The sequence below is a fragment of the Accipiter gentilis genome, chromosome 11 (genome assembly GCF_929443795.1).
Source record: "Accipiter gentilis chromosome 11, bAccGen1.1, whole genome shotgun sequence".
In the NCBI taxonomy this organism is placed as follows: Eukaryota; Metazoa; Chordata; class Aves; order Accipitriformes; family Accipitridae; genus Astur; species Astur gentilis.
In genome coordinates this window covers 1,421,762-1,449,065 of record NC_064890.1, presented here as the reverse complement: position 1 = coordinate 1,449,065, position 27,304 = coordinate 1,421,762, and the positions used below count along the sequence as shown (strand labels likewise).

The following is a 27,304-nucleotide window of genomic DNA, read 5'->3' as shown; positions in this document are numbered from 1 at the left end:
ATGCTTCAATGTTAATTTTGCAGAGAAAAGGCTTTACTTCTGAGGGCTGGTGACAGGTTTTCAGATTAACTCAGTGGGTTTCAAATCCCTTATTAAGTGACAAGCAGCAGAAGAGATCAGCAAAGCTGGGGGAACCGGTCCACGTTTCCTCATTGTGTGATAAAGCAGCACCGATGGAAATCTGTGGTGCCTCACCACGCTGTTGGCAACAGCAGCACGGTAGAGAAAAAATGCTCTGTTGCTAACAAGATGCTGAATTTTTCTTTCTACACAGGTGGTAGAAATTTCATTTAACTTCTGGTACAGGCTGGGGGAGCACCTGTACAAGACAGACGATGCAGTCATCCACAGCATCTTCAAAGCCTATATCCAGCGCCTTCTCCACGCTCTGGCCAGACACTGCCAGCTTGATTCAGACCACGTAAGGCTGCATTTGCTTTGTTTCCTCTGGAGGCAGCCAGGGCGGTAGGATGTATCTGTCCTCACTGCTGTGTGCCGATGGCTCTCCGTAGCCATAGGGCTCAGCAGGTAATAGTTCTGCAGTTGCAGTAATTGCAGAGAGAGGATCGAGAGTAATTAAAATTACTGTATTATACCTCTTTTCATTAAGTCGGTTCTTGTTCTAACAGAGTTTTCTGGTGTCTAGTTGCTGCGGGATGACCTTCTCCCGCCTCCCCCCAGGTGGTTTCCGTTTTGAGAGCTGTGGAAAGCTGCGTTGTCCCCTGCTTGGGGGCCTTAGTGTTGGAATAAAGCTTGCACAGCTCGCTAGCCGCAGTACCGTCATTTTTCTCCTTGAAGTCTGGGATGCTTTATCCTTCTTCCATCTTTGCCTAGGCTCCTCATCCCCTTGATTTCCATCCCTTCATCTGTGTGTCATAGCAGGAATACACTGCGTGTGGCCAGGCTGTTAGTGTTTCCTTTGTGCATGGCTCTCCTTCAGATCCCCTTCAGTGGCTTGATCTGGGGAGATGAGGGCAGGAACAATGGATTTCTTCTCTAAAACCCAATTGCTTGTCTTGTCCTAGCTGTGGGTGAATGGGAACCTGGATTTCTCTGAGCTGCTTTCACCCTTTTCCTCTCCCTCGCCTCTGTTAGGAGGGTGTCCCAGAGGAGACAGATGATTTTGGGGAGTTCCGGATGCGGGTCTCGGACCTGGTGAAAGACCTGATCTTCTTGGTGGGATCGGTGGAGTGTTTTGCTCAGGTGGGTTTGCGGGAGCATCCTGAGGCACACTTGCATCCATTGCTGTGTTGGAGGTAGCCAAGCCCTGGTGGCCTTCAGGGTGGGGAGGAGGTCACACACATTGTCTCCTCATGCACAAGGAAGCAACCGTGTCTTGAAGTAGGTGGTGGGGACTGTTCTGGGAGAAGCAGGAGGTCTCACGCTTTGGGGTACTAGCTAGGGAACTAGCTAGCTGCTGTGGTCCCAAAATAGCAGGGTGGTCTCTGGAACAGGAGGGTTTATGCAAGTCCACACCTGGAGTCTGGTATTTCAGGTGCATGGGAGGAGGTGAGGAGCAGGTGGCAATCTCACAGGGTGGGATTTGTGACCACATGCCCCCGAGCTGTGTTTGTAGCTGCTTTTGTGACTGATTCTCTTTCTTGCAGCTTTATGCGACTCTGAAGGATGGGAATCCTCCCTGGGAGGTGACGGAAGCTGTCCTCTTCATCATGGCCTCCATAGCTAAGAGCGTTGACCAGTGAGTGTTGACCATCCCGCTCTTGTCTGTAAGGGCTGTGGGGTCAGGTGTTGCCTCCAAGTGAGTTTTGCAGAGATACCACGAATATCCCAAGGATACTGCTAGGAACATGCTTTCTCAGGCAGCAAACGTTTTAAAACCACACTTTATTTCAGATAGTCCTCAGTGTACATGGTTTGTGCTGCAGCAGGGCAGTACCCCTTGCTGATGCAGCACTCCTGTAGCCCAAGGATAGAGATCTCTGCTTTCTGGCCAGGAATACAGGTCCAGGACAGAGCTGGGACTGCGTGAAGCAGTTGGACCTTCTCAGTTCTACTCTCTGCCTGCCTGGGGACTTTAATGCCACACACCTGAGTTCAGCCCTGGTAAAATAGGATAAGGTTTTGTTTCCCCTTAGTTTATCTCCTGAAAGCAAAGCGTTTTTTCCTAGGCTGCTTGTTTGGGATCCTTCTGCATCCAGATCCTTCCACCTCCAGGTAGAGTTTTCCCCAGTATCTTTAGGGAAGGTTAAATCACTTTCTGGCAAAAAGCGCCTCTTGTCCCTGGTTTGTTGTAGTGGAAGGGTCAACAGCTAATGTCCAGGGTGGCGAGAGTGCAGTGAGTCCTCCTGCGTGTTGACAGCCATGCTGATGCAGTGGGACAGCCTGCCTGGCCTTCACCGGGCTGGGAGCACCGTGTCTGCCTACCCTGGGAGGCTGGGGGAGTCACCACGATTGCTATATGCTCACTGGCTCCCATTATCTATGTCAAGGCTATTCTTGCTCATTTTTATCTTCAGTTTTTATTTCTCCTTTGTTTCTGAGAGCATGAGCCTTGCATGGCCTTGCACTGCTGGAGCACAGGGGACTTCACTTCCCACCAGCATGTCCCATGAGGTTTTTGCTTGCCCCGTGGCTCCACTGAGCTCAGCTCTGCTCTTGCCATGAGAGGGCAGACAGAGCCAGGTGAGCCAGAGCCCTGCCACTGACATGGGCTGCAGGGAGCCCAGGACTCCCCCTGTAGCACCTTCCCACACTGGGAACAGGCTCCTCTGGCTTTCTGCAATCCCCAGAGGATTAATTAGCTTTGTTCTTGTGCCACAAGCACTCTTACTGGAGGTATTTAGTTTCTTCTGCTCTGTTTGGTAAAGCTGGAGGCTGCTGTGCGTCTGGAACCCAGCTCCAACAGCCTGAGCCCCCCACTAGCCCACATCCCAAATATCCAGCACACCACGGCAGCAGGGTTTGCCTGGCTGATACTGAGTGACATGGGAGTCGAATGGGTTCAGTAAAACCAGTTACTCTGTGGAAACGGTCCGGGAGCCACCTTGGAGCTAAGCTGGCTGCCTTTTCCCTGCAGGGAGAACAACCCGACCCTAGTGGAGGTGCTGGAGGGGGTGGTTCGCCTCCCTGAGACGGTGCACACCGCCGTCCGCTACACCAGCATCGAGCTGGTGGGAGAGATGAGCGAGGTGGTGGACAGAAACCCGCAGTTCCTGGGTGAGTCCCTCCTGCCACGCCACCCCTCTGCCCTGCGACAAGCCTGGTCTCCGGGACCCCTCCTCACCCTGGCTTTCTCCTCCGCAGATCCCGTGCTGGGTTATTTGATGAAAGGTCTGTGCGACAGGCGGCTGGCCTCGGCGGCGGCCAAGGCCATCCACAATATCTGCTCGGTATGCCGGGACCACATGGCTCAGCACTTTAATGGGCTGCTGGAGATAGCCCGTTCCCTTGACTCCTTCACGCTCTCTCCGGAGGCTGCTGTGGGGCTCCTGAAGGGTGCGTATGGAAAAGCTGACGGTGTTTTTTGGGGCGGTTGTCACTGCAGATGCTGCAACCCCATTTTCACATGGTTTTTCTTAGACAAGAGTGTCTCAGTTTGCCCTGCGGCACTCCATGTGTCTACATTTAGAGTCTTCTCAAGAGCTCGCTTGGGGCAGGAGGTAGAAAGAGATCCTTTCTGGGTTTATAAGCTATCCCCATCCCTGCTCTGAACTTGAAATGTGGGAAGAAAACATTTGAAATGCTTGCGTGCCAAGCTAGCAATGGGTTACTGCTATATCTGAACACTTGGAAGTCAGCTGCTGTACGCACAGGCTGGAAAATTGTGAGTATTTGTCATTTTAGAGACAGTTTGGGCACAAGAATGTAGTTTTTCAACTCCAGCCAGCAGTCAGAGCATTTGCTTCTCACCAGGCCTTTGGCTGTTGGGCATTGTGTGCCTCTTCAACCACGGCTGGTTTCGTGGGTGTGCAGGACTGGTGTCTGGTCTCAAAGATTCCCAATGGATTTGAGTCCTTCCAAAACCTTTAAAAATGGAGCAGCTCTGGAGCTTGTACTGTCAGGATGTGTGACTAAAGAGACAAAACTCATGGTTTTTCACTTGTTTGTACTTGTGTATTGATGCGAGCAGCTTTAGCTGTGCTTCTGAGCTGCTCCTCTTTGACGCAAAGTATTTTCTCTTCCTTCTTTAAAACAACGCAATGAATACATGAGCTGGGGAGAATTTTTTCCTCCTGGTGTCATCAGCCCCAGCCCTGTGGTCTGCTGGCACCTCCGACGCAGGGTGGTTGTGCTTCTCCTGCCTTTGAGTGGGATGCTGTGATGTGGCAGTGGGGAGCGGCTCAAGCGTTCGTCGTCGTGTTTCATTTTTGTGGGAGCCCTGAAATGCCTTAGCTGTGGGTCAAAACAAGCTTTTTCAGACCTCGTGTTGCTGCTGGGGCAGGGCAAGGATGCTGTGGGGGCACGCCAGGGTGCCCAGATGTGCTTGTGATGTCCGTCTGCCTTTAGATCATACCTGTACTCCCACATGCTGGTATCCCTTCCTCCTTCCCGCCCCACAGAAAGTATTTTGGTATCTGGTTTAACCAAAGAGTCGGGTTCAAGCTGTAGAGAAACACCTTCCAGTCTCGGGAAGCAGACCATGCCTTTGCCTCAGAGCCGTGCCCTCTCCCTGCCTGCACGCAGGCAGGACTGGTAGCAGGCTGCAGGCAGGGCCTGTTTGGGAACCTCGCTCATGTTGTGTTTCACTGACTGCACTCCTACGCTGCATTCCTGCTCCTGAGCCTGTCTCCTCTTGCCTTTCAGGGACAGCCTTGGTCCTTGCCAGGCTCCCCTTGGAGAAGATAGCAGAATGCCTCAGTGAACTCTGTGCTGTACAAGTGATGGCGCTGAAGAAGGTATGTCTCGGCCGGAGCTGCGTTAACATGTTCCTTGCCTGTCACTGATTTGGATGGGACGGATCGGACGCCATCAAGCTGCTGTGGCTCCGTCTTTGCCCGGTGGCTTGATCTGCTTTGGTAATCGCATGTCCTCAAAGTCAGAGGTGTATGAGGAGTCCACGACTGAGACCGTACTTGTCCCTAAGCCTCTCCTGGCTGCGAAATACCTAGCTGGTAGAGCCTGTAATGCATTAAATGGGAAGAAAAGGGTTCTTAGAAATCAGTTTATGTGCAAGGAGCCAAAGAGCTGGCCTTCCTGAACCCACCTTGAATGCAGCAGGCAGCTTTCACCCCACATCTCTGGGATGGAGAATGTGGGAACTCGACTTCTTTGTGGGGTATGGGGCCCCAAAAGGTCACGTTCTGGCTGTCCCGAAAACATAGTGGCCCTAGTGACCTTTCCATGCAGATCCAGGATAATGGAGAGTAGAAATCTCGGAGGATGGCAGGAAGAGGGAGGGAAGCCTCAAGAAAGGGATGTGCACATCCTCTGCCTTTTCAGGATGACCTGTAGCTGCACAAGAGTGGTTCCTGAGAGCTCCTCCTGCCAACACTGCCCGCTCCTAGCAGCTCTCACCCATTGGCAGGCTTCTCTTCCACCTCTGACCCTGCTCCCTTCTCCTCCAGAGATCCCTTTTAGTAGGCTCTGAAAGCAGAGAAGACAAAAAGAGAAGCCACTCTGAGCTTTTAGAGCAACCTACATGCGTGTGGCTGAGGCTAGGAGCTGCCTAGGTCCTAGGCAAGGTTTACGGAGATGTCTGCTCTGCTTTGGCCTGAAGGGGATGTGAAGGTGCTGCTGGTGGGGTCTGGTGTCCAGGCTGGGAAACGGGGCTGCCTGTGGTCCTGAAATCCCATTGTTTTCCCTTGTTCTCTAGCTGCTCTCTCAGGAGCCGAGCAACGGCCTCTCCTCAGACCCTACTGTGCCCCTGGATCGACTCGCTGTCATATTTAGGTAAGGAAGGAGGGGCTGCGACAGCCTGTGCAGGGGGTTCGTAAGCATGTGGGTCAAAGCTGTTCACCCAGAGACTTAAAACCAAATTAGTCGCAGCTCGTTTCCCCCTGGCCCTGAGAGGAATGGGCTGGAAGCTGCTTCTTCAACCAAGTTCAAGACTCCCCAGCTCCTCTAAGCCAGTTTATGGTCCCCTTCCCACAGCCTCGGTGGGTGCTTGAGGCTCGAACCCATTTCCTCGGCTTTAAACACAAAACCTGACTGTTTAGAGAACATACCGTTAACCCTTTGTTGCTTTTCACAGACACACCAACCCCATTGTAGAAAATGGACAGATCCATCCGTGCCAAAAAGTCATTCAGGAAGTAAGTGCCAGCGGGTCCGGATTCAGGGCAGGAATTTCTGCAGGGGGATTGATGGGGGTGTTGTACCAAGTGGTGGGTTTGGTTGCAATCCCCAGCTGCTAGGCAGATCCACATGTCCAATGGCACCTCTGCCTGGGGCTGTGTGGTGGGGGGAGGGGGGGGGGGGGCAGAGTAGGTGGGATTTGGGTCTTCAAACCCCTGGAAGGGGACCTGGCTCTGGAAGTGTCCCAGGTACTTTAATTTCTCTTCCCTTGTAATGCTTGCAGCACTGCACCAGAGGTATTAAGCCACTCTGAGCTCTTCACTCCTACGTAAAGCTAATCTACGTGTCCCATAATGCAGGTGCCTCTTGTTTTTGGGACCCGAGTGGCATCTGCCTGACAGTACAGGAATCTGGGTGTTTTTCGGACAGGAGGGTGCTGTTGTGGTGGGGTGCACTGTGTCCCTGGTTCAGCTTTAACCCCTTCTGTCTGTCTGTGCTCAGATCTGGCCTGTGCTGTCGGAGACCCTGAACAAACACAGTGCCGATAACCGCATCGTGGAGCGGTGCTGCCGGTGCCTGCGCTTCGCTGTCCGCTGCGTGGGCAAAGGTTCTGCCGCCCTGCTGCAACCACTCGTCACCCAGGTACGGAGGCTGCTGCCGAGAAACCTCGCTTTCAACATCTTTGTGGGGACGCTGCAATCTTGGGCTTGGAGCTGTCTTTGGAAAAAGCTCACTTGGTTCGCATCGGCAGGCAGGCGCGTCTTGTGGGCAGCTGCCCAGGCTGCCATCGATGTGTGGCCAGGCAGCAACCGGTGCTGGAAAGCGCTGCGGTGAATGCTGGCAGTCTCAGGAGTTCCTACGTAAACCCTTGAGGAGTAGAGAGAGCCTTTGAACTGCAGGGGAGAGCTAAGCTCTGCCTGATAGATGCTCTGTAGGTTGTGGGAGCCCTGCAGTTGCATCTGTAATTTGAAAAGTCTGCATGAAACTCTGCATTGTTTGACTCCTTGAAGAGGTAACTCTCAGCCTGTCAGGTGTCCCCTGCTCTTCTTGGTGCTTCCACTGGGCTAAGGAAGGATCAAAAGCCAGGGGAAGCTGCCTTGGCTTTGGGAGCTGCAGCACGGCGATGCTCCCAAGTGCAAGATCAGACCTGAGCAAGTGTTTCAGGGTGTCCCCTGCCCACCCTGGGGGCTGGGGGACAGTCTAGCAGGCTGGGACATCGTCTCAGCATGTGATGAGAGCAGCCCTTTCTCAGAGAGAAGGTAGGACTGCTGGGCAGATCCAGTGGGCAAGCAACCCTGGCTGGGGTGGTGGGAGGTAACGAGCATACGGCTTCACCCCTCTGTGGCTCGCCTGTGGATCGGAGCTGAGGGATACAGCCCCTCGCCGTCAGGAAGCCAGGAGGACCGTGCCACTGGGATGCAGCTGGTTTGGGGTCTCTGCCTTAGGTCCAGCCCTTCGGGAAGTGTGGGGCTGGCAGAGGAAATCCCCAGCCGTGGCAGGGGGGCTGCCAGGTTCCCGGCTGGATCCTGCAGCCATTGGGCCCCAGCGAGCGGCACACAGGGACTTCTCTGGTGGAAACAGTCGCAGCAGTTTCTGTGCCGGACCCGCCGCTGCCTGCGATGTTGGCAGAGGGCAGGTGGCATTTGTAGTGCCATGCGGTGTGTGTCTCCCCACAGATGGTGAATGTGTACCGGGCACACCAGCACTCCTGTTTCCTCTACCTGGGCAGCATCCTGGTGGACGAGTACGGCATGGAGGAAGGCTGCCGGCAGGGACTGCTCGACATGCTGCAGGTGGGTGCACAGAGCTGATGGGTTTGGTTCCCATGTATCTAAATCATAGAATCGTCATCGTTGGGAAAGACCTTTAAGATCATCGAGTCCAACCATTAACCTAGCACTGCCAAGTCCCACTGACCCATGTCCCTAAGCACGCCATCTACATGTCTTTTAAATACCTCCAGGGATGGTGATTCCACCACTTCCCTGGGCAGCCTGTTCCAATGCTTGACAACCCTTTCAGTGAAGAAATTTTTCCTAATATCCAATCTAAACATTCCCTGGCACAACTTGAGGCTCTTTCCTCTCATCCTGTCACTTGTTACTTGGGAGAAGAGACCGACCCCCAACTCACTACAACCTCCTTTCAGGTAGTTGTAGAGAGCGAGAAGGTCTCCCCTCAGCCTCCTTTTCTCCAGGCTGAACAACCCCAGTTCCCTCAGCCGCTCCTCATAAGACTTGTGCTCTAGACCCTTCACCAACTTTGTTGCCCTTCTTGTTTCCACGTGCTGGCACAGTAGCTACCCCTCTTTGCTCATGGGGAAGGCTGTGCCGTGGGTGCCCAGAGGGTTTGTACAAAGCAGAGCAGTTTCCCCAGAAACTTAGGCTGGTCCCAGCACCTCTCTGCTCTTGTGTAAGTTGGTGGCTGGCTGAACAAAAGCAAGGAGGAGAAGTTTCTGGTTAAAGCAGAACTGGTGAGTGGCTTCTCGTTGGAGGAGCTCAGTCGCTGAGGAAGGTGTTGCTGCTCTGGGGCACGTACCCCATTGGGAGGAGAGATCCAGACCTGCCCTTTCGGCTGTCAGGAGGAGAAGCCAGGGTGTGATCCACTCTGGTGTGGTCCCTGCTAGAAATCTCCCTGCAGAGAGAAAGGCAGTTTGAGATGTAATCATAGTTAATTACTAACAGATCCCCACAACCCCTCTCCTAGGCGCTATGCATACCCACCTTCCAACTCCTAGAGCAGCCCAATGGCCTTCAGAACCACCCGGACACTGTGGACGACCTCTTCCGACTAGCAGCCAGGTACCCACGCTCTCCTGTCGCCTTCTGCTGCTGTGTGAGGACACCCCAACCAACCCCTCTCTCCTTGTGGAGCGGTCCCCATGCGCCCCTGGGAGTGCTCCCGTCTCAGTGGGCAAGTGGGAGAAGGCAGGGTGCTGCCTTCCCACCAGCACACAGGGATAGGCAGGGTGCCGGGAAGCCAGGCAAGTGCCGATAACATCCGTCTGTCCTCTGCCCGGCCAGGTTTATCCAGCGCAGCCCCGTCACCTTGCTACGCAGCCAGGTGATGATCCCCATCCTGCAGTGGGCCATCGCCGCCACCACCCTGGATCACCGGGATGCCAACTGCAGTGTCATGAAGTTCCTGCGTGATCTTATCCACACTGGGGTGGCCAACGACGTGAGTGACCTGTGGCATCGTTCCTTGGGGCAGGGGTCTTCCTCCGTGGAGTTGGGGGTGCCATCCTCATCAGCGTTTGTCACCGCGGTCCCCTGAGAGGCCTGTCCCACTGCTGTAGCCAAGCCACCACGGTTACTCCACCGCTGCCGGTGAAGATGTTCTGGGAGTCACTCCCAGAGCAAGGAGCAGCTTGTCCGTGTCCCTAGGATGCGCCTCACCGCCCCCCTCTTCTTCCTCCCACAGCACGAGGAGGACTTTGAAGTACGGAAGGAGCTCATCAGCCAGGTGATGAACCAACTGGGCCAGCAGCTCGTCAACCAACTGCTGCACACGTGCTGCTTCTGCCTGCCGCCGTACACCCTGCCTGACGTCGCCGAGGTGCTCTGGGAGATCATGCAGATCGACCGGCCGGTGAGAGGGACGGGATGTACCCCAGAAGGGCATGCGGGGGGGCCTGAGCCATCCTGGCATGCACGTGGTCTCACGTGGGGCCAAATCTCAAAGCCTCCCCTAAGCCAGAATGTGGGGAAGCTGGGTTTGGCTCCATATCCTGAGCTTCTCCCTTCTCTTGCTTTCTCCAGACATTTTGTCGCTGGCTGGAGAACTCGCTGAAGGGTTTACCAAAGGAAACGACGGGAGGAGCCATCCAGGTCACACACAAACAGCTGACGGACTTCCACAAGCAGGTCACGAGGTGAGCGTGCCGGAGCGGGGCAGGCTGTGATGCTGGGAGCCAGGACGGCAATGGGTGGCACACGGCCGCAGCTCCGTCTCCATTGTGAGCTCCTCTCTGGGCTGCGGGCTGTGCACCCTGGTGTCCTACAAGGCTCAGTCCTACCTGCTGCTTGCCACGGGTTGTCCTCCAGCAGCCCCAAAGCATCTCTGCAAGAGCTGAGCGTGCTGGTGGGACGTCACCGCTGGCCCCTGCCCATGAATCTGCTCGGATGTCTCATCCGGGGTGTTCCCAGTAGAACACCGGCTGCGGAAAGCCTTGCTTTGGAGGGCATGTGTTGCCTTTTCCATCACTGAACAGGTTTTTCTGCTCTTGCCCGAGCCCTGCGCGGCCAGCATCCCTCCTTTCGCAAGCCATCCTGCCGTCCGCCCTCCCTCCATCTCCTCGGCCCTGTGAGTCACCGGCTCCTGGCTGAGCTGCTCTGAGGGCCGGGTCCCGCCCCAGGGCGAGAGCAGGATCAGCCCGGCAAGCTGCAGCCTGCTCTGGCCAGCTGGTGCCCGCTGTCCTCCCCTCCATGAGTGGGGTCACCGGCCAGTTTGGGGGCATCGGCCGCTCAACACCCAAATGCTCCCTCACCCTCTGCCCGGCCCTGGAAAAAATCCTGGAACCTGAGTCTCCTGCTGTGCTCGTCCCCAGGGGCGGCTGGCTCCTTTCATCCAGCCACCACCGTAGTGGCACGCAGGTCCCCTCAGCTGGTCCGGGGGCTGCCAAGCCCGTTTTATCCCAACGGTTGCCCCTACATCTCTGCCAACATCTCGCAGCCGAGCCACCTGGCTCCTGGTCCCCACCGCCATTGCGTGCCAACAGGGCTGTGCTGGGAGGAGACCTTCCCCTCTTCCCAAACGTCCCCCTAATGTCACCAACACCCCCCCCCCCATGTCACCCCTTGTTTTGCAGCGCTGAGGAATGTAAACAAGTCTGCTGGGCTCTGAGGGACTTCACCCGCCTGTTCCGATAGCTCCTGCTCCGGCACGGCGCCCGTCTCCCAGGTAAGAGCCGGCGATGGGACCACGAGTGGCCACAGGGACCGTGACCCTGCCCCACGGTGACGGTGGTGGCGCCACGGGCCGTGGGGTTGCGATTCTGCGGGAGAAGCAGGTGGGAAGAAGGACTGAGCCCTCTCTCCCCCTCCCAGGAATGTCTTTTAATTAGAAGACAGGAAACGAAGAAAACCAAGAATGTGTCCCACAATCAGCAAAGTTCATCGTGGCCGAGGGCTTTCACTCACTCCAGCGCGTCCCGCCAGCCAGGAGAGCCGGGGCCTGCGCGTGCGCGCGGGAGGACAGCTCGAGGATCCCGCTTTCCCGGCGGATTCGCTTCCCGAACATCGGCTACCGAAACAAGAAAACAAACCAACGGGGGGAAAAGAAAAAATCACAAAAAAAAAAAAAAACGAAACAAAAAAACCCACACAAAAAAACCCAACACACCAACCAACCGCCACCAGACACCGGAGGAAAATGGATTTACCCGCACCAGAGTGCGAAGTAGAAAACTTTCTGTGAAGTGGAGAAAAAAAAAAAAAAAAAACAAACCCGAAGCAAACAAACAAACAAACAATAGAAATTATTTCAGGAAAGATAGGGGTTTAAAATAGATTTAGGAAAAGGCAGTGGCTGCAGGCTCTGCCCTCCCTGAGCCCGCTGTGTCCTGCCTGGTGGCAACCTCCCGGAGAAGATGCAGGCGGGACAGACTGTTTAAATATATATATTCTATTATTTTTTTTTCTTCTTTTTTAGTTTGGTTTTTTGGGTTGGTTTTTTTGGTTTGGGTTTTTTTTGTTTGTTTTTTTTTTTTTTATTGCTTTTATTTGATTTATTTTAGGGTCGGATCGCGCGGGGAGGAGACGGCTCGAGCGAGTGCAGGGACAGGGCTGGGAGAGGGCCGGCGCGGGCCCGCGGGCACGGCTAGAGCGCATGCTGTTCCCTCTGGGGGTGTGTAGCCATCTCGAGAACAATAAAAACAACAAAAAACTGAAAAAAATAAATTAAAAACCCAAGTCCTGGCCTGGTTCTTCTCCCAGGGCCGTGCCTGGCTTGGGATGCCCTGCGCTGCAGGGAGTGCAGTCACCCCCACGGGCGCTGGGGGTCCAGTGTGGCCCCATTTTCTTGCTCTTTCACCCCAAAACTGCCATTTCGCATCCTAGGTGGCCCTAGGGAGAAGAGAGGGGGTCCAGCTTCTCCTCCTGGGACGGGTGATCGGGGCCAGGATGTGATCATGGCACCCAGTGGATGCTTGTCACCGGCAGCTCCGGAGGCATGGGTGGATGCAGCTGGACAGCCACAGGGTGACAACGTGGGAAATGCCACCCCAATGGGCGCTGCGGTGGGTGGGCGCTGTGGTGGGTGGCCCCTGCGTCCCCCCACCCCAGCCCCGCGTCCCCTCATCACTGGGGCAGGGAGCCGGGCGGCAGCACCCAGGGTCCAGCGGCGGGGCCGGGCTCTGGTTGCGCCGGTGGCAGCCGTTGCTGGTTCTGCCAGAGCTGGTGAAGCTCCTTGAACTGTTCCACCATCTTGTCCTTGAGGTCAGGGTGGGAGATCTGCAGGGGGATGCTGTCGGCCGACCAGGACAGCTCTCCTGAGAACATCTCCAGCAGCAGCCGCGCCGCCACCGGCACCACCTGCAAGAGTTCGTCGCCTCGTCAGCCGGCACGGCACGGCGTGGGGACGCCCACCCGTGTCCTCTGGGCAGCATCCTGACCTGGGCGACAGCCCCGGGGTGTCCCTGTGCCTGGGAGCCTTTGTCACCTCACCTGCACCGTTATGAGCTTTTTCTCCTTGGGCTTCTGGTCCGGCCACTCCTCACCGAAGCAGAAGAAGATCTCGAAGGGGGGTGGGGTGGTGGTCTGGCCCTTCTGGAACAGGATGAGGCCTGCGGGGCCGGACACCACGGTGAGGGGCAGGATGGGGCCTCATGCCAGCCTGTCCCACCACCATCCCAGCTGGTGTCCCCCCATCCCAGATGGTCCCCTTGTGCTGGGTGGTGTCCCCCCATGCCACCATATCTCCCCATCCCAGCTTGGTGCCTCCACACCATCAGGTCCCTATGTACCAGCTGGTGTCCCCCCATCCCAGCTTGGTCCCTCCGTCCCACCCCGTGTCCTCAAAGGGCACAGGGGGGCAACCCCGTTCTCCTCTCACCATTGAGAAACCCCTCCAGGCTGAAGAGCTTGGTCTTCTTCTCCCTCTCAATGGGGTTGGGGCCGCCGCAGTGGGTGGCGCAGGGCCCCGTCCAGAAGACCTTGCACTGGCAGAGGCGGATGGCGTAGATGTCCTGGCCCTGCAGCTCCAGGATAAGCCCGCGGTCCAGCACGTCCAGGAGCTGGTGGGTGTAGAAACGTTGCTTCTCGTTGGGGATGGCATCGGTGGCGGGGAAGCGGACCTGCTCCAGCGTCAGTGGCCCGAAGAGTTCCACCTGCTCCTGCGTGGGCTCCAGGCTGCTGTGGAAGAGGCGGCAGCCGTGGGGGTTGCTAATGGTGAGGACGCAGACCTGACGGCCCCGGTACTGGAACTTGATCTCCAGGTCGGTCACTGCCAAAGGGACGTGGATGTCAGCTGCCCACCGGAGACCACGCCACGGGCACCCCATCCAGCCACCCCACACCCATGGCCACCACCACATGGCCACCCCACAGCCACCCCGTACCCATGACCACCACCAGCTGGCCACCCAACAGCCACCCCACACCCATGCCCAGCCACCCCACACCAACCCCCCCCCAGCCATCCCCTCATCCATGGCACCCCATCCCCACCCCACAGACAGCCTCCCCCCCCCCGGGTCCTTACGCGGCAGCATGTGGGGGCTGATGAGCAGGTTGGGGATGACGTTCTCCATGGGTGCCAGCGGGCAGGCGGCTGGGGGCCCCAGGGTACCCAGGGGGGGCCCCGTCTCGGCGAGGGCGGCAGGGGGCAGCTCGGAGGTCCCGTGGGTGCCCCCCACCTCCCCAGGGAGCAGCGTCGGGGGGGGTGGCGCGAAGGGCCCCAGAGGGCAGCCGCTGCCGAAGGGGGGCTCCTCCTTGGGCCAGGGATAGGGGGGCAGCAGGTCCCCCCTGTGCTGGGTGTCTGGGGGCACAGCATAGGGTCGGAGGGTGGCCACAGCCCCCCAGCCGCCCCCTGAAACTGCACCCTGTGCCCCCCCCCCCCCCGCCCACCTGACACCCTGCCACTCACCATTGATACTCAGAGACATCATCTTCTGGAGCTGTGGGGAGGAGAGCGGGGCAGTTATGGGGTCAGGGTGCAGGGACACCCCCCGAGGTGTCCCCGGTTTGGGGGTCCCCCCACCATGACACCCCCCCCCAGGTACCTGGCTGACGTCCTCCTCCACGCCGCAGCCGTAGTCATCCTCGGCCACCCCATCTGCAAGGGAGAGATGGGCTGGGGCGGGGGGACGGGGCTGGGGGCGGGGGCTGAGTCTTTGGGGGGTAGGGGGACTTGTGGGGGGCTGTGGCATCGCAGGGTGCTGGTTCCTTGTGGGCTGCTGGAACCTCACAGGGTGCTGGAACCCGATGGGTTGCTGGGGCTTTGAGGGGTGCTGGGACCTCATGGGGGTACCCAAACCCCTCCCCAAAGACACCCACCCCCAGTCCCCATCCCTCCCCACCCCTCCAGCACCCTGACCCCCCCCACCCCCCTACACCCATGGGTGCCCCCCCCGGCTGTACCTGCGCCATCGGCTGGGCCCTCGCAGAGCTCGTAGACCTTGTAGGGCTGGAGTGGGGTGGCCTTGGTGCCGTCGAAGAGCAGCCGGAACTCGCGGCTCTTGTTGAGGGCGCAGCGCAGGTTGGCCTTCCACTTGGCCGGGTCCGGCTCGTCCACTCCCTCCGTGAACTTCCCCGTCTCCTGCGCCCACGCCTGGGGGGTGTGGGGGTGTGGGGTGTGCGTGTGCGCTCAGCACCCCCAGCACCCTAGTCTGGGTCCCCCTTGTCACCCCGTCCCACCGTTATCCCCCGCCTGTGCCCCCTTGGCATCCCATCGTCCCCATCCCGTGTCCCCCTTGGCACCTCGTCACCGCCATCGCCCGCATCCCGTCCCTCTTGTCACCCTGTCATCCCCGTCACCCCCATCCCGGGTCCCCTCTGTCACCCCATCGCCCCCGTCCCGTCCCCTTTGTCACCCCATCATCCCCAACCTGCGTCCCCCTTCTCACCCCATCACCCCCATCCCATGACCCTCTTGTCACCCCATCATCCCCATCACACCTGTCCCCTTGTCACCCCATCACCCCCATCCCATGACCCTCTTGTCACCCCATCATCCCCATCACACCTGTCCCCTTGTCACCCCATCACCCCCATCCCGTGTCCCCCTTCTCACCCTGGTCCCCCCATCATCCCCATCCCATGTCCCCCTTGTTACCCCATCGCCCCCCGCCCTGTGTCCCTCCCCACCCCTTGTCACCTTGAAGATGGTGTCGTGGTCCTGGGGGCCGGGGGGGTGGCGGGTGGCGTGGTGCCAGGGGATGGCGAAGCGTCGCCGCTCGGGGTCCAGCCACTGCAGCCCCGGGTAGCGCCGGCTGCTCACCTGGGCCACCAGCCAGGGCTTCAGCCGCACCCGGCGGGGCGGGGGGTTCATGGTGGGATCTGGGGAGGGGGGGGGGGGGGGGAACAGAAAGGCTGGGGGGGCACCGGGGTACCCACCAGCCGGAGGTGAGGCTGAGGCCCGGCCGGCTCGTGACACGTGTGTGCAGCTGTGCCCCAAAACAGGAACCGTGTCGTGTGTGTGTCCCCCACCCCGTGCCACCACCGCCCCCCCCCCAGGGCCCTGGGGTGGGTGGGTGGGTGGGGGTAAGGGGTGCAGGGCTGGGTCGGAGCTGGGGTCCCTGTTCGTCCTGGGGGGGTGGGAGGGTGGGGGAGGGTGTCCCCCCCTCCCGTGGGTGCGGGGGCGTCACCCTGTGCCCTGAAAGCAGAAGCTGCGTCGGCTTCGGGGAAACAAAAGTGGCCCCGAGCTGCCGGGGGGGTGACATGGGGGGGGGGGGGGGACGACACAGACATGGGGGGGGGGGGTGGAAGGGGCCGCACCCAGAGGGGCACCCCCAGAGCCCAGCGGGAACGGGGAGGGGGGTCCTGCGGCCCGTGGGGACAGCGGGGTGGCGGTCCCTGCGGGGGGGGGGGGTCCCTGCGGGGACGGGGGGGGTCCCTATGGGGATGGGGGCGTCCCCGCGGGGTTTGGGGGGGGTCCTTGCGGGGTTTGGGAGGGTCCCTGTGGGGACGGGGGAGTCCCTACAGGGACGGGGGGGTCCCCGCGGGGTGGGGGTCACGGTCCCCAAGTGCCCCCCGGGACTTTTCCTGGGCATCCCCGCGGTGCCCACGGCACCCGCTGACTCCCGCCCCCCCCCGGGACCGAACCCCCCCCCCCCCCCCCCCCCCGGGACCCGGCTCCGGGACTCACCTGCGCTCCGGAGCCGGGGCCGCCGCCCAGCGCTTCCGCACGGCGGGGTGGGGCCCTGGGACGGGACCGGCCACGCCCACGCCCCCGGGGCGGGGCCCGTGTCCCCGCGTGTCCCCCCTCCCCCCGTGTCCCTCCTCCGCCCCCCCCCCCCCCCCCCCCCGCCGTGTCCTCCCACCCCGTGTCCCTCTCCGGGGTCCCGTGTCCCCCCCGCCCCCGGGTGTCCCCTCCCGGCAGGCACCTCATTAACATACGCTTTACATACATTTGCATACCCCGCGCGCATCGCTCACTCCACGTGACGCGCGGGGATCCCCGCAGCGGGCGGGGCATCCCCTCCCATACCCCCCCTCCGCCCCTGGCCTCCCCAACCGGGCTGTGATTGGCCGCGCTCGCTGTCACTCATCTGTGGGCGTGACCCACCCGCTCACCGCCCCTTTGCGGGAGGCCACGCCCCTAGCGCCGCTCTCCCCGCCCACCTCCGCTCCCCCTCCCCGGGGCCGTTGCCCGGCAACGCGAGGGGGCGGGGCGAAGGGGCGGGGCAAGACTTCCAGCGCTCCCCGGGCAGACTTCGGATTTGGGGTAGAACGGCTTTATTTAACTTGCAAATTTAGGGGGTTTTTGGTGGGGGTTTTTGTTTTAATTTTAAGCTAGCCCTACCCCCCCCGCGCTGCTGCTCCTCACCCAGGGTTTCGGCCGTGTTTCTAAGCCCCCCCCTCGTCTGCCAAAGCCCGGCCTAACCCCGCGGCTCCCGTCCATCCGCTCCACGGAGGATTCCAAAATCCCGTGGGTATCTCCCGGTGCTTCCCCAGGGATATTCCCGCTCCGCACCCGCGTCACCGCCAAGTCCCTTCCAGACGTTCTGGGTGCTCGGGGGAACCTTTCCCCTCTATCCGCCGTGCTGGACGGATGTTTTTTCTCCGCCGTGGGTTTTTTCGTCTGTTCTTGTCCCGGGTTCCTGGCCTCTCCCAAGAGGCGGCTGCGGAATGGGTGAATCCCGGTCGCAGGGCAGGGCTGGATCCTGGCCTACGAGCCGGGAACGGTCAATTTGGGCTGGGAATGGCGGTCCTGTTCTGCCACAGGACTTCGGGGAAGAGGAGACGTGAGCCTCGGAGCATCTTCCCTCCATGCACCCATCCAAATTCCCTTCCTCAACCGTACCCGGCGTGCAAACCACAGCTAGGCACAAAATGCTGGGAAAAGGCACTAAAAAATGCCGATTTATGGGATGCTGAATGGATATTTCCTCAAGGATCCTGTTTCTGCATCTGCTCCAGCCTTGCCTGGGTGTTTTCTCTCCTCACCGGAGGAGCGGCCAGAGCAGGAGGCCCATGGGTAGTAGACAACGGCCCCGCCGATGAGCCGGCGTTAAGCTTTTTGGCAGAGATTTCAGGGAAACGGGAAGGAAGCAGGACGGTCGCACATTTCCCCTCCGCTGCCGCCTCCTTTCACAAGCTCTGTTTCGGGAAGCGCCAGGGCTTCAGCTTGCTCAGAGGGTTCATTTTAATTTTTTTACTTTAATTTTTCCATCATTAACAGCAACTGTCTCCACCAGCCTTGGATTTGCTGTTCACACGAGTCCCTGGGCTGCTCCGCCGGCGATGGACCCTCACCCGTGTCCCCGTCCCCAGCTCCGCTCTCTACCACGTGCCCTCATGAGGACAAAGGGGGGGAAAAAAATCAGCTTTTTGGGGTTGTCACGTGTGAAGTCGCGGAGGAGGGGACTTTCCCATTCGCTTCTTCCACCGAGAAATGAAACTGCTCTTGCCTGCAGCCCCGGGTATGTTGGCTCTCCAGGTGGGATGCTGTGTTTCACTTCCAACCTGGCACTGATTTCCCTCTCCCAACGCTCTCCATGTCTTTATTTTTCTATTTCTGGTTAAAACTCCCCGGGATTGCCTCAGTCTCCGCCGCCGTGAGAGGGAGCACTCAGCCCTGCTGAGGCCGAAGCGGCTCCCTGGGGCGTAGGGCTGGTGTTGGATGGGATTTCCCTGAGCTGGGCTGTCAGCATCTCGGAGTCATCGCTTCCCGGGCCCCTGGCCAGCCGCCAGCTCTGGATACTGGCATGATGTATTTTTGAGCTCCTTCAGCCGGGTTTTGGCCACAGGTACAGGGAAAGCCTGCCTAAAAACACAGCAGGCAGCAAACTCACACTCCCACCTCCAAGTCTCTGCCTGCAGCTGCCTCAAATCACCTATTTATTTGCTCATTAGTTAATTTGGGGCAGGGGGGTAAAACACCCCCTTGGGTAGGGCAGCCTGACCTCCAGCTCTTTCTCATCCTTAATTTGGTGGCCTCATCCTGTGGAGCCAGCTCTGCTGCTAGCGGGATGTGGTGCCGAGGAGCTGGCTGGTGTGCCGGAGCCATGCCGGGCTAGCCTAGTCGGCCGTCCCACTCCGAGGCTGTCTGGGAAGGGGGATAAACACAAGGCCATCGTGTTTCCAGGGGTTTTCTTCCATGGCTGGAGTCCAGCTCGGCCTCCTGCTGTTGGCCAGGTCTTGCAGCGCCAGGGATGGTGCCTCCAGGCCAGTTTATACCCAACTTGCGTGGGAGGTGCTCCAGCATTCGTGACATCCAAGAGCTCCGTAATGCCGTCTCCGGGAAGAGGCGGTGAGGTGCTGGGGGTCGAATCGCTCTGCGGGTTTACTCTCCGGTTTTGACGTCTCATTTTCTCCACGGCAGCTCTGAGCGGACAGTTCAGCAAAAGCTGAGGGAATCCTTCGCTGTCCCACGGCTCCTGGTCAACGGGCTCGCCGCCTTCCTGATCGAGCTGGTTCACTTCCTCGGTGAGACCGTGGTCCAGGTGAGCCGTGCCAGTTTCCCTGCCACTGAGAGGAGATGTGGTATGAGCAGTCAGGATCTACAACCTCTAATGGAGAATCTTCCATCTGATTTTTTTTTTTAATGTCTGTTGATTACTTTTTTTGATGCCTGTTTGCCTTGAAGAGCTCTGGGCTGTTAAAGTTCAGTCCCGTCTCAGTAGTGAATGTGTTTGTGGGGAGGCTGGGCTTGTTCTCCAACAGAAAAGAAAGCCCCAAGGTCAGAAACACTGGACATTGGATGGTGGAGGTTGGGCGGCATGAGAAATGGGAGTGTTCGATACTTAACCCAGAAGATCTGCTCTCCAAAAACTGTGATTACATCCCAAATACACCACCAGGAACCATTCTGCCACCTATACGCCTGGTCTGGGGTCACTGGAAGGGGACAAGGCAAAAGGAGAGATAATTGTAGGAGGTGATGGGACATGCTGACAACCCTGAGCATGAACTTCTGCTTCCCTTCCTCTGAGTATTTCCATGTCAAAACACTTCAGTATTGGGAGGAGAAACTTTGGATTCTTCACTATCTCAAACTCCTCCTCCCATAGTGAAATTTTTGCATCTCGGCCACGTTTTCGGCATCTCTACGAGAAGTGGGGAGTTCCTTCTGAGTAACTTGCTCTTTACAGGGTCCCCACCACACCTCAGGATGGCATGCGCTGGTGAATATTCATCAAAAACAAGCATTTTAACCCAAATTTGCCTTTCCCTCCAGGTGCTGGTGGTCGGTTTGCTGACAGCCATCAGCGATCATATTTTGAAGCCCTTCTTGGCAGCAGTGTTCAACAGTGTCCTGCAACCTCTGCTGCTGTTCCTGTTGAAGGTCCTCTGCGGCATCCGGGACCTGACGGACCCCCTCATCGACATCCTGGCCGCCGTCTGCTCGCAGCTCGCCGTGGTACTGCAGGCTGTCAGATTAGTGGAGATCAACCTACAGCCAGATAGAAGGATGGATCTCGGTGATGTTGGCAGCAGCTGAGGCTGGGCCTTGGGAGGCGAAGGAAGAAGGGGAGGAGGAAAAGGCTTATTTCTGCAAAGAGCAATGCAAATTGAGGAAGAGCGGGGCTGTCTGCAGCACGGGGAGGCAGGCACCGAGAAGGTGAGGAGAACAGTGTAGCCGCATGTTTGTCTGCGGGTGGCAGGTACACGGTGCCAATGGGATTAGGTTTGTATGTTCTATTTCTGCAAACATCTCCTTAACCAACCCATTAAATGACAATTTTGTATCTTGGACTGTGTCCCTAGCGAGGTGGTGTTCCTATTCCTGCCTGGAAGACTTGGCTTTCTGCTGGGAAGGACTTCCCTGTGCAGCCTCTTGCAGTGGGCCAGCCGGGCTCCTCTGGTGGGCTCTGCTGCCAATTTCAGAGGCAGTTTGGTGTTAGGAGCCTGATTTCCTCAGCCCCTGCCAGGAGGTGACAACTTCTCTCTGGAGAACTGAGCAGCTCTAGGGCACCCTCGCTTTGACTGTAGCCAGTGGTGTGGGACAGCCAGGAATTTGGGGACTGTCTGAAAAATATGTGAATGCCACCCCTTCCATGTTCCTAAAAATTAAGTCTGGTACACATTTCAGGTAGTAAGAACCGATTCCTGTAGCGACCAGGAGGCCAGAGGAGCAGAATCGCAGGCAGTGAAGCTTCAAGTGTGTTTTGCAAAACCTTTGAAGGGATCAGGGCTGGGACTAAGCCATGTTTTGGGGCTCACGCCTATGCCCCACATGCCAGCTCCCCTCTCCAAGGGTGTATCGTCCTGGGAACATTTCCCACTGCTTGCATGCACTGCAAGATCCCTCAGGCCTTGATGATTCCACACTGAAAGCCCTTTGCTTTTTATGGGCAGAGAGCAGCTTGTTTTTAACTTCCTGGCCTGTAAGATCATCCAAAGGATTGAGCCGGCTAGCTGTGATTTAATGAATGAGCTCTGCAACGAGGCGTTGCAAGGGGTCCCCCGCAGCGGCCGTGCCCGTCAGCGGGCACTCGCTACCCCTGACTCGCTGTGCTATTTGGGTGCTGCTGAGTTCATGGAGTTGCAGTGGTAACAGGATGTTCCCCTTTGACGGTGCAAAGGGACAAGCTGGAAGCCACCAAGGCAAAGAAGAGCTCTCCAGGGTCAGATGACCAAGGGCAGCATGTGATTGAAAGCCGGAGATGAGCTGAAACCTTCCGGGCAGCAGGAAATGTGCTGGTTTTCCAGGAGAGGGAGACCTGACCAACTTTGCCCTTGCTCCTCAGCTAAGAGCACCAGAGCCAGAGGTTAGAAGAGCCACACAGACATGAGGAGGACCTGGCCTCGTGGACTGGGTCCAGGATGCCCTGCAGCAACGTCACCGGTGCCAGGACTGTGCCTGGATGGCTACACAGGGGGTCTGAGAGCCCCCACGGGACACCTGGGGGACACATGGTTGTCCTCAGGGTATTTTGATCCACGCAAGGCGCTTGCACTGGGGCGCAGGCATGTCCTGGCGACTGTTCCCTGATAACAGACCTTCCTGCAAGGGAACGATTAAAGTGAACAAACACAAACCATGATTAAGAGGATGGAATTAATTTGAGGTTTCTTGCTTTGTTGATTTAGCTCAAGATTCACTTTAATGATTTAAATGGCTTTAATTAAATCAATCTGCTCTGGGAACAAGAATTCCCCATTTCATTTTTCTTTTTTTGGCTAAAGCTCTCTGAAGTAGCAGAGATCCAAGAGACAGAGTTGGGAAAATTCAACACCCAGGAGTGAGAAGAGGCAGCTTGCATCATGCTCGAACAGCATCAGAACAGCATCTCATCCCAGGCAGGGACCCTCCATCCCGTGCTGGGAGAGGATGTGTCTGCCATCCTGCTGGAGCCCTGGCTCCCAGCAGGCACCCCTGGAGCTGGGTGATGGGCGCAGAGCTGCCATCTTCCTCCTGCAGCCCCCTGCCTCACTGCAGGACAGGAGATTTGTAAGATGTGCAGGTGCTGTGGACAGTGTAACAGCTGGTTGGAGTTTGTCTTGCAAATTAGACGTGATCATGTCCTGGCAGCAGCAGTTCAAAGAGACCAAGGTGCAGAAAGTCACTGATTTTCTTTTGGAGTTTCAGGGCCTAAAGGTGAATAGGAGCTCAGGGCTACTGGCCATGCATGTCTCCTTGCTGCTGCTCTGCTCATCAAGAGCAGACAACTCTTTTCTTCCTTAAAAAAACAAGCAAACAAGACCCAGTCCAAACTATATGCATTTAATGCATCCAGTTTGTGCCTTCCCTCCACTGCGGCTGCAGGCAGCCCCAGACACCGGCAGGGGTGGGCAGCCCGAGCCGCTCTGAGGGGGCTGTGCCCCTCCGGCACACACCCACCTCCCCATGGGAGCATGTGTGTGCCCAGGATGGGGTCTCAATACAGCCGTCTCATTCCCACCTGCCTTCCATGTGCCCCCATGCCAGGCTGCCAGTGCCCCTTGGCACTAGCGGCAGTGCTGGGTTACAACACCGTGCTCGGACAAGGACATTTCTCCCCGTCCGCGTTGGCTGGTGGCGGCAGTGCTCACGGGGCTTATGCTCACCAGCAGCCCGGGCTGGCAGCTCCCTTGCATTGCTGCTCCCTTAGATCACCGGCCCAAATGCCTTCCCTCCGGCTCATCTCTCCGCTCCGAGCGCTGTGGCTGAGCCCACGAAGACGGCTCAACACACGGCACGGGAGGGTGGAGGAGTGGCAAGATGCTTCTCCTGGCTCGCAACTGATTTTCTTAGCCAGCCCCGTGGACCTCAAGGCAGGTATTGTGCCTGCTGGATGGGGGCACAGCTCTGCCCAGCCCTTTCCACCATGATCCATGGGGGTTTTGCCGATGGCTGCCCCGGAGCGGCCGGGGAGGAGTGGGTGCAGGGCTGGGAGAGCAGCCAGCTGGGATGTGGAGGAATGCCAGGACGCTGAGCGCAGGGCCTCCTTCGGCTCCGCGCGGCCATTGCTTCCCTAAATAGACGGCCGCAGGGTGGGAGGATTAGCTGGGGGCATTCCTCTGCCCCCGGCCGCTGACCCCAGGACACGTTGCTCATCGCTATATTAAATCCTGCACACAACGGGTTGCTCTTCACAAGTCCTTCGTTACAGGTGTCGGGATTTCTGCTCCTCCCTCCACCCCGCACTTTCAAACACTGCGGGGATTTGCAGATGCTGAGTCAGTTTTGGTTTGTTCCACTCGGATTTTGCAGGGGAGGTTTGTGCTTTTCCCTTTTGATGCCTCCTGGCACTGCTCGTGGAGCACAAGGGTATTTATAGCCACCCAGCGAGGTTAAGACCCACTGCTTAATGGTTCATGAACGTGCCGTGCCAGCCCGATGACGGGGCTGGTCAGTGCGCGGTTATATCCACGTGGTTTCACAGGAGGAGCTAAGGGCCTGGCTCTGGATTTAGGTTTTGTCAGACAGGCGTCATGGGAAGGAGGTCAGACCTGCTGTGTGGCTCTGCTCCAGAGAGTGGCTGTAGGAACGAGGCTGTGTGGGAACCCACCAGGTTGTACCTCCATTTGGGTACCAAAGAGGCCACAGCCTAGGGTCAGAACAAGGCACAGAAGCATTGAAATAAATCAGGAATGAGCTGTTGGAGTAAGTTCAGAAAGGCTCAGTGTTTTGGTTTCTTGACACCTGCCTCCCATGGTCAGAGGTAAACTGAGGCAGGGCATAAGTCAGTCTTTCCCATCAGGACACTCAGTGATACACCTTCAGAGCAGCCTCCTGATGGTCAGGTCACAGCTGGTTGTCTTGCCCATACAAAATGGCATCATGCTCTTGCTGCCTGTACTGGAGCTCCTCCGACCTCCCACATCATTCCTTATGCTGGACATGCTGTGTCTCCCTCTTCTCCGTGTTCCCGCATGCAGCTCCATGTTCCCCACCCTTCAGCATGCTGCTGGGGATGCAGCCCAATGTCAAAGGGCTTCCCATATTTCACCCGTGGGACCTGTTTTTCTACTGAGGGACCTCAGCCCATCTCATGGTCCTCCCTTGGAGCAGTCACCACCACTAACGTTGCTCCTGGGAGAGGTTTGTCTGACCTGGTTCTTCCATCCCTCCTGTCTGAATCACCCTGCTGTAGGTCTGTGTGCTGGACCTGGTGCATCCACAACCTCATCCATGGCCTGGATGTGCAAAGGAAGGCTGCTGCCCCACTCCCAGCAGGAGACTGCTAAAAAAACCACCTGTATATTCTTTGTTTTCACCCTGATCAAGCACAGGTTTTCTGTGCTCTCCTCCCAGACCGCAGTCCTGAGACCTCCAGTTGTTGTCACTGCCCTCCTTTGGGCTTTCTGCAGGTGACCCAGTGCAGGATCTAGGATTAGGGTTCATGTGTTTACACTTTGGGTTTGGGTGGATTTTTTTTCTGGTGCTGTTACCACTTTTGGGAAATGACCTGAAGAGAGGGTGGTAAAGTAGGCTGTGCTTCCAGTGAGCATTTGAGTCTTACTGTGCTTCCGTAGCAGCTTCCCAGAGGGACTCATAATGGTGTGGATAGTGGCTCAGTATCCAACAATCCTACAATGAAGCTGGCCTCCCAGGGCAAAGCTAGAGTTAGGAATTCCCTTCAGATATTCTCAATCCTTCATTTAATACTCCCTGTTGCCCTATTTGCAGCTCATGTGGAAGCAGGCCACCTCGCATAGGCACAGCTAGGAGAGACCTGTCTGTTTGCCTGCATTACACAAGCCATGGACTTCCCCAGTTAATCTGGGTTTGAACAACAGTGCATTTCCTAGGAAAAACATCTAGTTCTGTGGCAAAACCAAGCACTCCTGGCCAGCAAGATTCCTTCCACCTGAATTCACCTTCCTGAATGAGGCAGATGGCTTGAGGACAGAGTCCTCCAGCCCTCCAGTGCTCCAGCTCCTTCATGGCATTGGTGGTTCTCCAGACCACCACAGCTCTTCTTCCAGGGGTGTTTCTCAAGGGACTCACAAAGGTTTTAAGCTAAAACCAGCACCTAAACAGTGCCCTTGACTTGGCAGCAGCTGCAGCTGTGGGTGGGATGATCGATACGCCAACAGACTCATAAAATTCCCTCTTCTTTGTCCAAATACCAAGGTCATCCTCCCCTGAACTTCTCTGCTGTCTGGGGCATGTCACAAAGAGGTAAACAAGGCTACAGCTGGAAAGCTAGTTAATAAGTAATGTGTTCTCCTAATTCTGTGCTTTTGGAAGAGTTTGAAGGTATAATTAATAAGTATTCGGCACTTTCAAAAGCCAGAACACTTTATTTACAAAATGGGGACTGCAAAGATCTGATTTTATAGATGATTTGTGGTTGTACCCGTTCTTAGCTAAGGTTTTGAGCAAGACAAGACCTATGGAGAAAGGAAATATCTTTTGTTAGTACTGTCTCAGCGGACAAAGCAGCTAAACATCTACAGTGTTAGCAAAATCAAACCAGTGGGATCAAGAGATTGGGAACCTTGAAATAGAAAAATAAGGACTGTGAGAGGATTTTACCTCGCGCAAAATATTGGGGAGCGAGCAGGCTATCCAGCTGCAATGTGTCAACATTTTTAAAAGACTGAAAAACTGGAAGAACTAAAAAAAAGAAACTATGAAAATGGTCTGACAGTTAGAGAAAAGGTCTTTTATGAAGTACTTAGGGTTCAGGGTTTCTTTAGCTCATCAGAAGGAAGGAGGAGAGATGATTAAGATTCTGCATATGAGCACTTCTGCAAGAAAACATAAGGTAATAAAATGATCTTAACAGCAGTGGAGAATATCAGAATGAGAAGTCACAATAAGAAATGATGGCCGTAGCATAAGAAGCTGGATGGATCAAACAGGAATTGAGACACGGCATTTGATTTCATAAGGATGATTGGACCACTGGACCAGGCTGCTGAGGAAGAGGTGAATCACCCACCTCTGCTGTGAGGAAGGCTGACTGACTTCTGCTCCTGTACCTCTTGGAGATTTTAAGCTCGCAGGCCTCATCACCTCCATCAAGATTTAATACTGAGTTAGATTTAGGAGGCCATAAGTGTGGAGATATTTTAATCAAGTAAAACTTTCTGGGCAGAAAATGAAGGACACACTGCTAACCTCCCCATAACTCAGGAAGAAGGGCCTCAAATTACTACTCAATCCTCCTGGTTGTGGTCTTTGCTGGATTGACATTGTTCTAAATGTAGTCAGAAATCTGGGCCAGAAATTGAACCGAGTCACCAGTCTGACAGCATTCTGCTTGGGTGAGAGCATCCAACCCTGGACCCCTGGTTTCATGAGCTGCTCAGCGACACCTTCCTTGTTCTGTTGTTCTCCAAGCCATCTACCTAGACCACACCGTGGCCTGTAGATCCGCATGCAGGATCCCTCAATGTCCAGATCATTCTGTGCCTGGGATGAGCTACCCCCTCGGGAAGGGAGGCAGGTCCTGGTGCTGGAGGTAGCCCCCTCCTTAGCCTTCACTCCACAGAGCCGTGCAGTCGTTGAGGGCAGGACCTGGTGGAAGCCTGGCTGGTAAAATTGGGCTGCTCCCGGTTTTCCTTCGAGCCCTTAAATCATGTTTTATAAGAACATGGACTCAGTGATCCTTATGGGTCCCTTCCAACTTGAGATATTCTATGATTCCTTGTAAAGAAAAAAAGTAAGTTTCTAGTCCTCCTGGGTGTAAAGAAAAGCTTGGAAACACAAACATTAAAGTTTAAAAACCATGAAAACGACCTCCCCCGAACTATCTTTTATTAAAAAAAAAAAATTACATCTCCTGATGTTAAAGTCTGTACATAATCTTCTGACACCGGACCAGCTGTACTATACACAATTGATTGCTAGTATGGATCTGCATTTGAAATAGGGATGTAGCCTTACGCATGTGATTATTTTCTCAAGATCATCCGATATCAGCAACTACAGAGATAAAAAAAGAAAGATGAAGTGTTTGCTTTTCAAGGAACTTTCGCGTAAGTTTTTTCAGTTCATGACTTAATAGTTGGGACGAGTTTTTAAATGTCAGCTGGCTGAAGCAGCTTTTAAAATTGTTTACCATGACACA

The 27,304-nt window shown here is 56.6% G+C and overlaps 2 protein-coding genes and 1 long non-coding RNA gene across 4 annotated transcripts in view; 1 reads left to right on the top strand and 2 right to left on the bottom strand.

Moving 5' to 3' along the window:
- The window catches only part of TNPO3 (transportin 3), a 42,841-nt gene extending 31,199 nt beyond the window's left edge, over positions 1–11,642 (top strand). For both annotated transcript variants that reach the window (XM_049813718.1, XM_049813719.1), the window contains exons 8-23: positions 275–421; positions 1,096–1,203; positions 1,608–1,699; positions 3,038–3,177; positions 3,265–3,456; positions 4,765–4,856; positions 5,774–5,850; positions 6,152–6,212; positions 6,697–6,837; positions 7,872–7,988; positions 8,902–8,996; positions 9,219–9,375; positions 9,619–9,786; positions 9,957–10,069; positions 11,006–11,097; positions 11,244–11,642. In XM_049813718.1, the coding sequence (XP_049669675.1) occupies positions 275–421; positions 1,096–1,203; positions 1,608–1,699; positions 3,038–3,177; positions 3,265–3,456; positions 4,765–4,856; positions 5,774–5,850; positions 6,152–6,212; positions 6,697–6,837; positions 7,872–7,988; positions 8,902–8,996; positions 9,219–9,375; positions 9,619–9,786; positions 9,957–10,069; positions 11,006–11,066 (1,761 nt within the window). In that variant the 3' untranslated portion in view covers positions 11,067–11,097; positions 11,244–11,642. The remainder of the gene's footprint in view (positions 1–274; positions 422–1,095; positions 1,204–1,607; positions 1,700–3,037; positions 3,178–3,264; positions 3,457–4,764; positions 4,857–5,773; positions 5,851–6,151; positions 6,213–6,696; positions 6,838–7,871; positions 7,989–8,901; positions 8,997–9,218; positions 9,376–9,618; positions 9,787–9,956; positions 10,070–11,005; positions 11,098–11,243) is intronic.
- LOC126044313 (uncharacterized) lies at positions 8,046–9,027 on the bottom strand. The gene is made up of 2 exons (XR_007507635.1): positions 8,919–9,027; positions 8,046–8,829 (listed from the first exon to the last, which is right to left on the bottom strand). It is a non-coding gene; the product is annotated as an uncharacterized LOC126044313 (long non-coding RNA).
- Positions 11,643–11,852: 210 nt separating the features above from the next.
- On the bottom strand, positions 11,853–16,554 carry IRF5 (interferon regulatory factor 5). The gene is made up of 9 exons (XM_049813720.1): positions 16,501–16,554; positions 15,511–15,692; positions 14,775–14,964; positions 14,417–14,469; positions 14,281–14,311; positions 13,897–14,172; positions 13,249–13,638; positions 12,861–12,979; positions 11,853–12,728 (listed from the first exon to the last, which is right to left on the bottom strand). The coding sequence occupies exons 2-9, from the start codon at positions 15,682–15,684 to the stop codon at positions 12,495–12,497; spliced, it is 1,467 nt and encodes a 488-aa protein (XP_049669677.1). The 5' UTR covers positions 15,685–15,692; positions 16,501–16,554; the 3' UTR covers positions 11,853–12,494.
- Between the last annotated feature and the right edge of the window lie 10,750 nt (positions 16,555–27,304).